The 14574-nt window shown below is 45.8% G+C and overlaps 1 protein-coding gene across 3 annotated transcripts in view; it reads left to right on the top strand.

Annotated features, from left to right (window-relative positions):
* Positions 1 to 14574, top strand: part of GOLM1 (golgi membrane protein 1) — a 60904-nt gene that overhangs the window by 37892 nt on the left and 8438 nt on the right. For 2 of the 3 annotated variants that reach the window (XM_032392964.1, XM_032392962.1), the window contains exons 5-8: positions 1289 to 1391; positions 8893 to 9022; positions 12863 to 13022; positions 13917 to 14183. In XM_032392964.1, coding sequence (XP_032248855.1) covers positions 1289 to 1391; positions 8893 to 9022; positions 12863 to 13022; positions 13917 to 14183 — 660 coding nt within the window. The remainder of the gene's footprint in view (positions 1 to 1288; positions 1392 to 8892; positions 9023 to 12862; positions 13023 to 13916; positions 14184 to 14574) is intronic. The other variant, XM_032392965.1, reaches the window with a different exon arrangement.

Raw genomic sequence — 14574 nt, 5'->3', positions numbered from 1 at the left:
GTAGTTCCGCTGGACGGTGCTGGCCTAGGATTCTCGTTCCACATCTGGTTCTAAGACTATGAGTAGGGGAGATTCAGGGTTCTACGAAGTTACGTGGGTCACTGGACTGCCGGGGGCTTTGTAGAGCTCCCCTTTCTTGTCTGGCCTTTTGAGATTCATCCACGTTGTGGATGTCAGTAGATTATTCCTTCTGTTGCCGAGCAGTATTCCCTCACCTCATACTTGGTTTGATTATGGGAGTTTTTTTAAATGTGCGGTTTATTGAGGTGTAACTTACACCCAGTAAAGTGTACCCTTTGTGGTATAAAGTTCTGTGTTTGGACAAATGCACAGTCCCCTGGACCACCACAGCCACAACCAGACCCTGTCCCTCCAGGAAGTGCCCCCCTAACCTTTTGTAGTCGGTCCCCTGCCTCAGCCTCCAGCGCCCCGGGTGGTTCTACGACCCTAGAGTTTAACTCTTCGAGCATCTCCTAGAACTGCTTGTGAGATGGAGCCTTGTTGCTGTGTGTTTGGCATTTCATTGAGTCCTTCACTTTCATTTCATTTTCCCCCCAGAGAGCCCTGTAGGTGTAGAGTTACGGGGACGAACCTTGGGGATGCGGGTGTGTGTCCGGGGCTGAGTCCCGGGCCCTGGTGGCGGCCTTGTGTCCACTCTGCTGTCACCTCTGTGGCAGCCTTGGTCTGGCCCTTGGTCAGCAGCTGCTATTTCTGCAAGGCTTTTAGGAGCCGAGAGGTCAGGGCAGCAGGACTGGCTGATGAATCTCCTCAGGGAGGCTGCCGTTTCCCAGATGGGGGCAGGGGAGGTGGGGTGATTGGATGAGCACGGGCCTCCGGGAATGGCCGGTGTGGACGAGTGGGAGGAGGGGGCGGCCGGCAGGTAACCTGGAGGCCCAGGACGGGGGTCCGCCATGAGTGGCTGCTTACCTGAGCAGATGTTGAAATCCATGTTTCACAGGCTGAAGGGTAAATCTGCTGGGGACCAGGGGACATGGTGGACAGCTTAGGGTTTAGGATGTCTAAGAAACACCTGAACAGAACCTCCTAACGCATTTTAAAGGTCAGAGGTCAAAACGATTTAAGAGAGAGGTTTGGAAAAGAGGGTGCGGATTCCAGTTGGGTTGCCGATTCCCAAGGCTCCTCCACGGTTCTGGACTGTTCTCATCCCTCTCTCCTCCCCACCCTTACCCTCCTGTGTGCCATTACCCACTGTGTTCTGACGCGTCTGCTGTTGTCATGACGGCCATGCCCGCGACCCGCCGGATTCTGGGCCGTCCTCTTGCCTCAGACCAGTTGAAGGCCCTGCAGAAGAACTACGGCAGGCTGCAGCAGGATGTGCTCCAGTTCCAGAGGAACCAGACCAACCTGGAGCGGAAGTTCTCCTACGACCTGTAAGCGTGCCTCCGTGTGCGGGGCGCACCCCCGGGGGGGCTGCCGTGGGGGTGAGCGGGGTGGGGGCTGTGCGCTGCACCCGCCCTTCCCGTCCTGGCACGTTGGCGCTCTGCAGGAGGCCCAGTGCACCTTACTCTGTACACGTGAGCCGTGCCTCAGAAAGCTGGGTGAGAGGTTAGCCGGTGGCTCACGGTACAGGACGCACAGGAGGGCGGTGCTCCTGGGCGGGAAATGACTTACCAACATGCTCGGTAAAGTCGCGTTAAGTTTTAAAGTGCAGGTGTACCAGGTAAGTCAATAATGGAGAGCCTTTAAAAATGTCTGAGCACAGAAGTGCTCAGACGCGCCCCGTGTCCACCACCTAGACTGAGAGGCGTCTTGGCATCCTATCAGTGATTTATCTCTGGGTGTCGGCATGTGGACATTCTGTTTCCGTGAGACTTCTAGTGTCTTTCCATATTTCTGCAGTGAGAATGGAGCACTTTTATTTTTCAGCTTTATTGAAGTATGAGTGACAGATACTTATTGTATATATTTAAGGTATAAAACATGAAATTTTGATATGCCTCTACATTGTGAAATCATGTCCCCGATGAAGCTAATTAACCATAATCTTCGTGCATGTGTGGTGAGAACACTTAGGATCTACGCTTTCAGCACATTCCAGGTGTATGTTATTAGCAACTGTAGTCCCCATGCTGCCCATTCTCTCCCCAACTTACAGTTAGGACCGTCCATTTTAAAAGGATGATAACTTCAGTTGCATACAAAAACCCTACACATTTACTTCTCAGAGAATTTTTTTGACCAAAAAAAACAATAAACTTTCAAAAGGTTAGCTAAACCCTATAGTAAGATAGTAAAAATCAATTTAGAGAGCGGAGAATAAGTTCTAGTCTGTGTGTTTTTTCCCCCCCCATAAAAGCAGCATGACTCAGGCACAGGGGTTCTGGGATTCAGAAGCAACCAGCCACCTGTGAGCCCAATCCTCTTTTCCATTTGCTGACTTCTCCATAGTCCATGTCCAAGGTCATATGGATTTTTCACATTATTGCGGTCACCGGTAACATTTTTAAATCATTGTTTTCCACTAACTTGTGTTATGTATAAATAAAAGTCCATAGTGCTCCAAAATGTAGTATCATTAAAAATGGCTGGTTAATATTGTGGAGGCACGGAATTTAATTCATGATTTCCCTGTTTTGGATATTTAGGTTATTTCTGAGTTTTGATTATTATAACTAGCCTGATATCAATGTGTGTGACTTTTCAAGATTATTATTTTGGATTATTTCCTTCTAAAATAGGACTCGGCTGTAGGTTCAGTGTCATAAATTGCCTAATTGCCTTCTGAATAAGTTTCCTCACCCCACTGCCCTCATTGGGATTCTGAGGTCCTTCCAAAAGATTGTCCACTCACTGTGATATCTTCCTGATCACTTTAAAACCAAATACTACTAAAACCAAGAAGCCCCAAATATATAAATATGCAGAGGACATGCACCAACAGTCAATACAAAGGGAAAAGTAATTAGAATATACACATTTGGAACCTTCTTCAGCTAGGCCAGTGGTTCTCAATTTTGGGTGGCGATTTTGCTCCCAGGAGACCTTTGGCAATGTCCAGAGACCTGCGGCCAGCATCCTGCAATGCACAGGCAGGCCCCATAACAGAGTTTTCTCTGGCCTCAAACACGGTAGTGTTCAGTTGAGAACCCCTGAGCTAGGCTAGTAATCAACAAGGTACATTCAGACAAAAATGAAGACGGCCCCAGTCTAATTATCATTCATCCTTAGAAGATACCTTCACACAACTTTCCCTTCCATTCATTGAAATAGGATAAGCCATTAATGGCCTCACTTGATAAATATTGACCCAGAAGATGTTGACCTAACTGGAAATGAGCAGTCCGCCAGGCCCAGTGACAGGGAGGGCGGTTCTGTACCCCATGTCGGGGCAGACAGCAGAATGGCTAGGCATGCTGGACTCGCCCTTTTTCTCTTAGGAGGTTGATGGCTAGATTGAAACTCTTTCTGACTGATGTCAGTATTGAGGTAGTTGTGCCCAAAGTGTTATACCGGATACAGTGTGTTTCCTGGGGATGATGTTCGTGGAATGTTGGAAGCTTGAAAGAGTTATTCTTACTGCCTTTGGATTATAGACCCTTTTTGAGAATCTGATAAAAGGTACGGACCCCTTGTTAGCAATATCTGCAAAGTTGTGCATTCAGTTTGTGGGACATCAGAAGCTTCCCTGCACACCCTCTGTGAAAGCATCCTGTTGGGTCTAAACCCTTTATAGAAGGCAGTGCTGGGAGTCAGAGAGCTGACAGCAAGGCCAGGTTTCCTGAAGCGGAAGTTAGTTCTTCCATATCAGCGTCCCCGCTTCTCACTCCTACACCTGCGGCAGACATCGCTAAGTGATCACTGTTCTTGGTCATTCTTGGTCCACATGCTGCCTTGCAGGCTTTCTGCCCAAAGCACTTAGGGTTGGTTTCTCACGTGAACTGCTTGTCATCTCCTTTCCACGCCATGAGGAAATAGTTTGCAAAAGCTGTTACTGGAATAGAACAGCACTGCTCTGGTGCTTGGCGTCCTGGATGATCGGGTCGCCCACCTTCATAGATTCCCGTATGGCGTACATTCCATTTTCAGTACTCCACCCATCGATCGCACCGGTTAGAATAACCCTGGCGGCAGGTCCTGTGTGTCTCTGCGGTGTAGCTCTAGTTGATGACTGAACGGTTACCATGTGCATGTAAGCGGAAGCTCACCTGAGGCCTTCGGGAAGTCACACCATCACCGTCCACATGAACTGAGTCGCAGGATTTGAGCTTCGTTCTGAGGTTGTTCCCTTCCTGCTGTGGAGCTGGAATGTGGAAAGCTGGCCTTCACCCGCAGGGCTGGGGGAGAGAGGCTCTTTGTACTTGATTTTGGCAGGGCTGAGAGCAGGTGAAAACAGTACAGATTTCCCATTTGTAGGTTTTTAAAGGTTCAGGAATGGCTCTGCCCCTGTTCATGGGCTGGTCCTGAGCTTCCGGGGTACCGTCTGCTAACAGTGAACTGGCATGTTTAGTACATTCAGGATATAGATGTCTCTGTGTTTAAGCTACTGTGGACTAGTCTACCACCTGTGACTTGTGTGTGTGTGAGAATTTTATTTGAATGAACTTTTCAGCAAGTCTTCTCTTGATCTGTATGCTGTCCAAGGTCCGGAAGTCTGTCTTTCACTCTTTCTGCAATACCTGATGCCCTTCTCTGCATGTGGTTCACGGAGACCCACGGAGTCCTTTGAACTGCAGGTCACGTTACAAACTTAGGGGCTGAGCGCCGCACAGCTGGCTCTGAAGGGCCTGTGACCCAGAAGAGAGCGGCGCAGAGCCAGGAAACCCCACGTCGGGCTTCTGCTTTCAGCCTTATCATTCTGTGTCTCTCTGACCCTGGTCACCTCCCAGCTTCCTTATGTGTACAAGTGGGTAATTCTCTCAATTACTTTACAACCCTGACACCCAAGATACTCTTAAATTCTAGGCTGAAATGTGCAGTGATGCCTCAGAATATCTTAGCTAAATGGGGGCTCAGTCTGACTTTGCGATGAGCTCCATCAACAACTCTCTGATACTGGCTGGGCGTCGTCCAGTTCAGTTCCTTTTTATTTTTATTTTTAAAAAATGAATCTTGGGCGCCTGGGTGGCTCAGTCGTTAAGCGTCTGCCTTCGGCTCAGGTCATGATCCCAGGGTCCTGGGATCGAGTCCCGCATCGGGCTCCCCGCTCGGCGGGAAGCCTGCTTCTCCCTCTCCCATTCCCCCTGCTTGTGTTCCTGCTCTCGCTATCTCTCTCTCTGTCAAATAAATAAATAAAATCTTTAAAAATAAAAAAAAAAAAAGAATCTTAAATTTTGGGACAGTTTCAGATTTACAGAATTATCATAAGAGTTCCTGTATACTGCAGACCCAGTTTCCTACTGTTAACACTTGACATTGAGTGTTATTTGGCCCAGTTAATGAACCAGTATGGATACATCATTATTAACTAAAGTTCCTACTTTATCTGTGTTTCCTCAATTTTCCCCTAATGTCCTTTTTCTTTTCCAGGACCCCACATTCCGTCTGTTCACGTTTTCTTAGAGTCCTCTTGGCTATGACCGTTTCTCAGACTTATTTTTTATGATCTTGATAGTTTTAAGGAGTGCTGGTCAGGTGTTTTGTAGAATGTTTTCTGGTTGGGATTTATGTGGTGTTTTTTTTCATGGGTAAACTGGGGCAGCACATTTCTGGGAGGAAGGCCATGGAGGTAAAGTGCCACTTTCATTACTTTGTATTAGGGGTACATACCACCCATATGACCTGTCGCTGTTGATGTTAATCTTGATTACCTTGCTGAGGTAAGGTTTGTCTGGTTTCTTCACCATAAAGTTACTCTGGTATTTCTCCCTCTGCACTGTAGTCTTAGAAAGGAAGTCAGCATGTGCAGCCCACACCTAAAGACTGGGGAGTCATGCTCCATTTCCCAAGGGCCGAGTGTCTGTATCAGCTGTTTGGAATTTTCCTGCACAGTAGAGCTGGCTCTTCGTAACTAATAAGTTATTTATATCAACATGGACTTACGAATATTTATTTTAGACTTCGGGTTGTAATCCAGTACTATTCTAATTTTTGCTCCCATTGTTCCAGCTTTGGTCATATCCCCAGCACTGTGCCCCTGCCCCCTTTTTGGGCACTTTGTTTGTTATACAATCTGGCACCAAAAGATGCTGCAGGCTCATCCCTTGTATATCCTGTTCCAATCCTAGAATCACCCCATCAACCACTTCTTTCTTTTTTTTTTTTTAATTGGAGAGTGATATTAGGCCAAGATCTGGGTAGTAGGTGTGTTTGTTGCTGCTGGGGTGTGATTGTTTCTGGACCCTATCAGCTGCAGAGTAAAGAGACTTGTGTGTGTACTAACCTGTGTTATATACAGACATTGATGAATATTTCTGTAGGTTTCCAGCTGTATTCATACTAAACCAAGCATAAGTTCATACTGGTGTCTCCAATTCTAATCTAATTAACTACTGATCTAGTTAACAGAATAGTACATAATAATAGTATATATGGTCTCAACTTGGGACAATATGCAATTATTAATATTTTGTGGCTCAAAATATTTTTAAAACTGCCTATGGCAAAGACTGGCCATTGCTTATCCAGATCCATTATTTTCTCCCCCAGTGTAATTCCTGCGTTTCCAAACCCTCCTTGCAGTTAAGTATGGCCCCGTGACTAAGCTCTGGCCAGTGGGGAAAGGAAATGGTAGCACAGCACTGTAGGAAGGCTTCTGAAAGTGAGGACAGTCCACTGTAACCCCTCTCCTTTACCTTTCCCCCTCATTCCTTCCTGCTGCCTGGGACTCATGCAAGATGGCTGGGCCACTGTGGCCATCTTGGATCATGAGGCTGGAAAGCAGTGCCAGGATCATGAAACAGAAAGAGAAGCCTGTATCCCTGATGACTCAGAGCTGCTATCCTGGCGCTGGGCGACCTATATCAGACTTTGATTTGAGGAAGAAGCAGATGGCTATCACTTGCCCTTTCTGTTTCACCCAGCCAAACCTGATACGCTAACTTACCCACTTTTTGAAAGTGCCTTTAGATACTGTTCTTAAACAGTCATTTTCATGAATCTTTATCTGTTACCCAAAAAAAGACTTCTTAGGGAAGGTCATTTAGAATGGAATCCTACCAAGTGGAGAGTAGAGAAGGGAGGCTAGGACTTGTGCTGGAAAGGAGGAGGACATGAGCTCGGAGTGGTCTGGGCGAGGCAGACTGTATCCTGTGGTCTCCGAGATGAGTGAAGAGTAATATTTTGGGCATGGTTGTAAAGGTGACTAGTTATGTGGGCCCTGCTGGGAAAGTCTTCTTCTCTTTCCTGGATTCTGAGGACAGGGATGTTAGATCTCTGTCATAGTCGTGCAGATCCCCCAGGCAGGTTTGTTTGTTTTTTTCTTTTTTTCCCCCAGTCTGTTTTCTCTCTGTTACTTTGATTGGGTAATGTCTGTTGTTCTGTCTTCCAGTTCAAAGATCTTGCCTCCGTTCTGCTATTTGCACTCATTCCTTAAGTTCTTTAATTTTGGTCATTGCATTTTTCAGTCCCACAGACTCTCCCCTCTTCAGATGATACCCACAAGTTCCGGGTGTCCCCAAGGCATCTGTACTCTGCCTCCTCGCTGCAAGTTCAGTGCCTCCTGAACCCCTCAGGGATGGTAATTCTGTTAGGATGACTCACAGAACTCTGCCAAGTGCTGTACTCACGACTGCAGTTTTATTATAAGGGCTGTATCTCAGGAACAGCTATATGGTAGTCTTGGTTGTAGGGCAATTGTAGGGGAGACAGCTCCTTTTCTGGTGGAGTTGGGTCCCACAAGACTCTCCCCTCTTCAGATGATACCCACAAGTTCCGGGTGTCCCCAAGGCATCTGTATTCTGCCTCCTCGCTACAAGTTCAGTGCCTCCTGAACCCCTCAGGGTTGGTAATTCTGTTAGGATGACTCACAGAACTCTGCCAAGAGTTCATGTGAGTTACAGTCATGCTGTACTCATGACTACAGTTTTATTATAACGGCTATATCTCAGGAAGAGCTATATGGTAGAGTCTTGGTTGTAGGGCAGTTGTAGGGGAGACAGCTCCTTTCCTGGTGGAATTGGGGTGCCACCTTTCTAGTACATTGATGTTAACCAACTGAGAAGCTTGCCAAGCCTCATCACCCAGAGATTTTATCTGAGGTTTTACTATATAAATTCCATCACTACTGTCCCCATTCCCTGGAGGTTAGGTGGTGGTGGGGCTGAGAGTTCCAGCCCTGTAATCATGGGGGTGGTTCCTCTGGCCACCAGCCCCATCCTAAGGCTGTGTAAGCCAGCACAGCATAAACTCAGCTGTGGTCCAGAGGCGCTCCTTTGACTGACAGAAGACCCACCCATTACTCCGGAAATTCCAAGGGCTTTAGGAGCTCTGTGCTAATAGCTGGGGACAAGACCATATATATATTTCTTATTTTGCCAGATTGTATTTTTAAAAAAATTTTTAAAGGTTTTATTTATTTGAGAGGGGGAGAGAGAGAGAGAGAGCACAGAGGGAAAGTGAGAGGGAGAAGCAGACTCCCCAATGAGCAGAGAGCCTGACGTGGGGGCTCGATCCCAACCTGAGCCGAAGGCAGATGCTTAACCAACTGAGACACCCAGGCGTCCCTAAAAATTATTTTTTCTAACCAGTAAAGTTCACCTGTTTTAGAACAGTGTGACAAATTTGTAGTAAGTTTCAGCAAACTCCAGTTTTCTTGCCATTTAGTAACTAAAACCCACATGCCTTATGTGCCCTCTTGATATCAAGAGCCAGAACCAGGAACAAGATGAGCTCTGTCTTACTGACATGGCGGACGCCACAGTCATGGCAGGAAATACTTGCTGTATAGACACATCCCTAAATATTTGTCTTTCCTTTTGCTTTCTTTCACCAAAGGAGCCAGTGCATCAGTCAGATGAAAGAGCTGAAGGAGCAGTGTGAGGAGCGAATAGAAGAAGTCACTAAAAAGGGAAATGAAGCTATTGCTTCCAGAGACCTGAGTGAAAAGAAGGACCAAAGCCAGCAGGTAATTCTGGGTTTTTTCCTGCCTCGGCTTCCAGAAGGCGTTCTGTTCCCTTGTCTGCTGTCTGATTTGCTCTTATCTCTGCTCTCCCTTGCGGGTTTGGCTCCGGAGCTGAGACACGCCGGCCAGTCCCAGGACGCCGCGACTCTGACAGGGCATGCTGGGCTCTGGCCTTGTCCTTGGGCTCAGAGCTTTACCAGGGTTTCTTCATTTAAAGTCTACAGCCACCGTGGGAGAGAGTTGCTATTGTTCTGTTTTGGAAGCCCTGAGCCCCATGGGGAGGGCTGGTCAGTGGCGGGGCTGATGAGCGCCCACGTAGGCCGGGTTCATGTTCGGCCCGTGAAGCCGCTGCTCGAAGCCTTCAGGAAATCTGTTGGTTGGTTTTAAATATAGCAGCTTTATTGAGAGATAATTCACCCATATAATAGTTGTAATTTGTTGGTTTTTAGTATAGTCACAAAATTGTGCAGCCATCCTCACAGTCAATTTTAGAACACTTTCATTCCCCCAAATAAACCCCATAACCATTAGCTCTCCCCATTCAGTCCTAGAAAACCATTAATCTACTCTGTCTCTATTTTGCTTTATCTGGACATACTCATATCAGTAGAATCATATGCTGTGTGACTTCTTGTGTCTGTATCCTTTCACTTAGTGTAATGCTTTCAAGGTTCATCCACGTGTCTGCATGTATGAATACTTCATTCCTATTTATGGCTGGATAGTATTGTGTGGATAGGCCACATTTTGTTGATTCATTTGTCAGTTGATAGGTATTTGGGTTATTTCTAGTTTTAGGCTTATTATGAATAATGCTGCTATGAATATTCATGTAGACATTTTTTTTAAAACAAAGATTTTATTTGACAGAGAGAGACAGAGAGGGAACACAAGCAGGGGGAGTGGGAGAGGGAGAAGCAAGCTGTTCAGGGAGCCCGATGTGGGGCTCCATCCCAGGACCCTGGGATCATGACCTGAGCCGAAGGCAGGCGCTTAACTGACTGAACTACCCAGGTGCCACCTTTTTTTAAATTTTAATTTTTTAAAAAGATTTATTTATTTATCTTGGGGGGGTGGGGGGGCAGAGAGAGAGAGAGAATCTCAAGCAGACTCCCCACTGAGCACAGAGCCTGATGCGAGGCTGGATCTCACGACCATGAGATCATGACCTGAGCCAAAACCAAGAGTCAGATGCTTAACTGACTGAGCCACCCAGGAGCCCCTCCAACGTTGTTCTTTTTAAAGACTATTTTGGCTATTCTGTGCCAGTTGACTTTCCATATGAATTTTAGGGTCTGCTTATCAATTTCTTCAAAGCCAGGTGGGATATAATTTGAAATTATATAATCTGTTGATCAGTTTGGAAGTACTGCCATCTTAACATTAAGTCTACTGTTCTATGAATGTGGGATGTCCTTCCATTTATTTAAGTCCTTTAAAAATCTCTCAAACAATGTTTTGTAGTTTACAGAAGTCTTGTATTTTTTGTGTTCAATGTATTTGTATTTTTTATGCTATAAGTGGAATTGTTTTATTTTCATATTCATTGCTAGTGTGTAGAAATACAGTTCATTTTTTTATATTTATCTGCTATATAGCAACCTTGCTGAACTTTATTTTAATAGTATTTTTTGGTACGTGATTCCTTTGAATTTTCTATATATGGTGTAGGAGAGAGAGTTTTACATTTTCCTTCCCAATCTGGATACCTTTTGTTTCTTTTTATTGCCTAATTGCCCTGGCTAGAACCTCCATTCAGTGTTAAACAGAAGTGGAAGAACAGATGTTCTTATTCTTGATCATGGAGGGAAAACATTCAGTTTTTACCATTAAGTTTGATGTTAGCTGTGTGTTTTCATAGATGGACTTTATCAAATTGAGGAAGTTCCCTTCTGTTCTTTTGTGGTTTTTTTTTTTAAAGATTTATTTATTTTAGAGAGAGAGCACGTGTGAGAGGTGGGAGGGGCAGAGGGAGAGGGAGAGACAGAATCTCAAGCAGACTCCCCACTGAGCGCAGAGTCTGAGGTGGGGCGCCCATCTCATGACCCTGAGATCATGACTGGAGCCTGGAGCTGAAACCAAAAGTCAGACGCTTCATCGACTGAGCCACCCACCTTCCCTTCTGTTTTTAATTGTTGAGTGTCTTATATCAAGAGGTGTTGGCTTTTGTCAAATTCTTTTTCTCCATCTGTTGAGATGATCATGTGTTTTTTGTCTTTTGTGCTATTGATATGGTATTACACTAACTGATTTTTAGATGTTTCACCTTGCATTCATGGGATTTATCCCACTTGGTCATGGTATATAATCCTTTTATATGTTGTTAGATTTGATTTGCTAGTATTTTGTTAAGGATTTTGGTGTCTATATTCGTTAGAGATATTGGCCTGTAGTTTTCTTGTAATGTTTTTGGTTTTGATATCCAGTAATATTGGGCTCATAGAATGAGTTGGCATATTCCTTTCTCTCATTTTTTTTTTTTTTTTTGGAAGTTTGTGAAGATCTGGTATTGATTCTTTAATATTCTTTAAATGCTTTGTGAAATTCACTAGTGAAGTCATCTGGGCTTGGGCTTTTCTTTGGGGGAGGTTTTTAAGTTACTAATTCAATCTCTTGTTATAAGTCTATTCACATTTTCTATTTTTTAAAAAAAATTTATTTGAGACCGAGGGAGCTGGTGCAGGGGCAGAGGGAGAGAATCTTCAAGTACACTCCTGGCTGAGTGCGGAGGCCAACGTGGGGCTTGATCTCACGGCCCATGAGATCATGATCTGAGTCGAAACCAAGAGTCAGACACAACCGATTGAGCCACCCAGGCGCCTCTCACATTTTCTATTTCTTGAGGCCGTTTTGGTAGCTTGTATTGTTCTAGGAACTTGCCTAATGTCCTCTAAGTCATCACAGTTGACATACAGTTATGCATGGTGTTCCTTTTTAATATTCTTATTTGTGTAAGTTCAGTAGTGTTATCCCATCTTATTTTTTATTTTAGTAATTTTTCTCTTTTTCTTGGTTAATCTAGCTAAAGGTTTGTCAATTTTGTTCAAATTTTCAAAGAACTAACTTTGATTTCATTGATGTTCTCTATTGTTTTTCTATTCTGTATTTCATTAATTCCTGCTCCAACCTTTATTATGTCCTTCTTAGGTTCTGTTTGCTCTTCTTTTTCCAGTATCTGAAGGTGAAAGATTAGGTTACTGATACGAGATCTTTCTTTTTTCTTAATAAAGACCTGCAAATTTCCCCCTAAGCACTGCTTTAACAGCCTCCCATAAGTTTGGTATGTCATGTATTTGTTTTTTCTCAAGCTACTCTCTCATTTGCCTTGTGATTTCTTTGACCCATTGGTTTAATTTAGGAGTATGTTGTCTAATTTCCACGTTTGTGAATTTCTCAAATTTTATTGTCACTGATAATCTCATTCCATTGTGATTGACATCATACAAAGTATGTTCTCCAATTATTTCAAATTTGTTAAGGCTTGTTTCCTTGCCTAACATCTGTCCTGGGGAATGTTCCATGTGCACTTGAAGAATGTGTTTTGCTCTTGTTGGGTCAGTGTTCTATAGAAGTCAGCCTGGTCTGGTTTATCATTCAGGTCATCCTTGTCCTTGTTAATCAGACCGTTAGAAACCTACTTGTTAATCCATTACTGAAAGTACTTTCTGGGAGATCGTAACATCGGAGCTTTGGATTTATGCCAGATGGCATGGTACAATTGGGGTAGATCGTGGCATTTCTCAGGGTTTTGGTGTTTTGTCAGAAGGATGTCCATTGCATTGCTTGGGTTTGTTGTGAGGTGTAAAGTCATAGAGCCCTGGCTGTTGTGTGATCCTGTTTCAGCTCCGAGCCCCCAGTGAGCCTCAGCCCAGGCCACAGGAAGCGGACCTGCCGCAGGCAGAGGTGCCTCAAGTGAAAGGAAACGTGCCCAGCAATGGTGAGCCCCAGACACCAGTCCCCAGTTCTGAGGCGGCTTTGGATTTGAAGAGACAAGGTGAGAAAAGTAAGTGAAGCTTAGTGATTAAGCATTTAAGCTTTCTCTAAAATAACCATCGTGGCGGTTTGTGTCCAACATCTTTGCACATGGCCTCATGACAGAGTATCCTTGTGGGAGGCAATTGGTAAGCTGGGTTTGGGCTGCCGGAGGCAGGTGAAGTTCTCTCTGGGCACCTGGAATTGGGGCCCTAGGGCTTTCCTTGTCTTACTGTCATCCTTGTAAAGCGAGTGCCTTGTTCTTTGGCAGCTGTGTAAAGGTCCGGGCTGTGCCTTACTGAGGACATCACTGGGACTGTGTGATAGGGGAGATGGTTGAGACCTGGGCAGCTGTCCTGGGAACGGGGGCTGCTGTGTCTCTGGGGAGTGAGTCCTTGGTAGACTGGCAGGCCCTGCACCCAAGTACTTGTCCAGACACACAGGAGGGTCAGATCACTTCAGCTGATAGGTTGTCACTGAAATCAGGAGAACTTGTCCAGACTTTTTTCCTAAACCACTTCTCTCTTATGGTTCTGAAGATGAGCTGCAGGTATAGAGAAGCCTGCAGTCTTTGCAGTCACCAAATAAGTTACCCAGTTGCTCCCCATCCAGCCCTTGGGAAGACTCTGGGAATTGAGTGCTATGAGGGGTTTTGTTTTTATTTTTTTTAATTTTTTTTCAAAAGATTTTATTTATCTGACAGAGAGAGAGAGCACAAGCAGGGGGAGTGGCAGGCAGAGGGAGAGGGAGAAGCAGACCCCACAGAGCAGGGGAAGCCCGATGCAGGACCGGATCCCAGGACCCCGGGATCATGACCTGAGCCGAAGGCAGTCGCTTAACCAACTGAGCCACCCAGGCGCCCCTGTTTTTGTTTTAATTAAACTAAATGCTAGTGAAGTCACAGCTAACTGTGTTCTCTGTACAGAGGAAATCAACGAGATTCAGGTCGCCAGTGAGGAGCTTCCAAGGGACAGCCTGGGGCTGCCCCGGGAGCCAGGCCGAGAGCAGGCTGTGGAGGAAGGCCGACCAGTGGGTGGAAGAGGCATTGGAGAAGCTGAAGCAGTTGGCCGAACGCCACAGGTGCCAGGAGTGATGCCGGCGAGCCAAGAAAATCAGGACACAGAGGACCTGGAGCGGGACCAGCTTGTCATCCCCGATGGGCAGGAGGAGGAGCAGGATGCTGATGAGGAAGGTGGGTGAGCTGCTCCAATGGGCTGTCTGCTGACTCCTTTCCACTGCTCTTTGTGTGATGCTGGAAGGGCCCCTGTGAAAGCCCGTTTGCGATTTGGTAGTTCTTCTGGTTTGTTGGGTCTCTGTTACCATGTAGGAGGAGGGAGGGAAGAGCAGTGCGCTCACCAGCAGTTGGATTTGTCAGAATTAATATTCACAGGGAGTCCGCAGCGTTTGGGGGGGCTTTCAGGTGGAAGGCCTTGAGGTGGGTGCTTAGCATCAAGTGAACGTAGCCCCCGCACTGGACCCTGTGCCCTGCCTGTGTGTCCGCATCTCCACCCGCACGTGGTGTCACCACCAGTGCCCAGTGAATGGGATTGGGTAGATGGGGTTTCATGCATATTTGAACATGG

Source organism: Phoca vitulina, unplaced genomic scaffold, assembly GCF_004348235.1.
Source record: "Phoca vitulina isolate PV1807 unplaced genomic scaffold, GSC_HSeal_1.0 scaffold70, whole genome shotgun sequence".
Lineage (NCBI taxonomy): Eukaryota > Metazoa > Chordata > Mammalia > Carnivora > Phocidae > Phoca > Phoca vitulina.
This window is presented reverse-complemented; position numbering and strand designations above follow the sequence as displayed.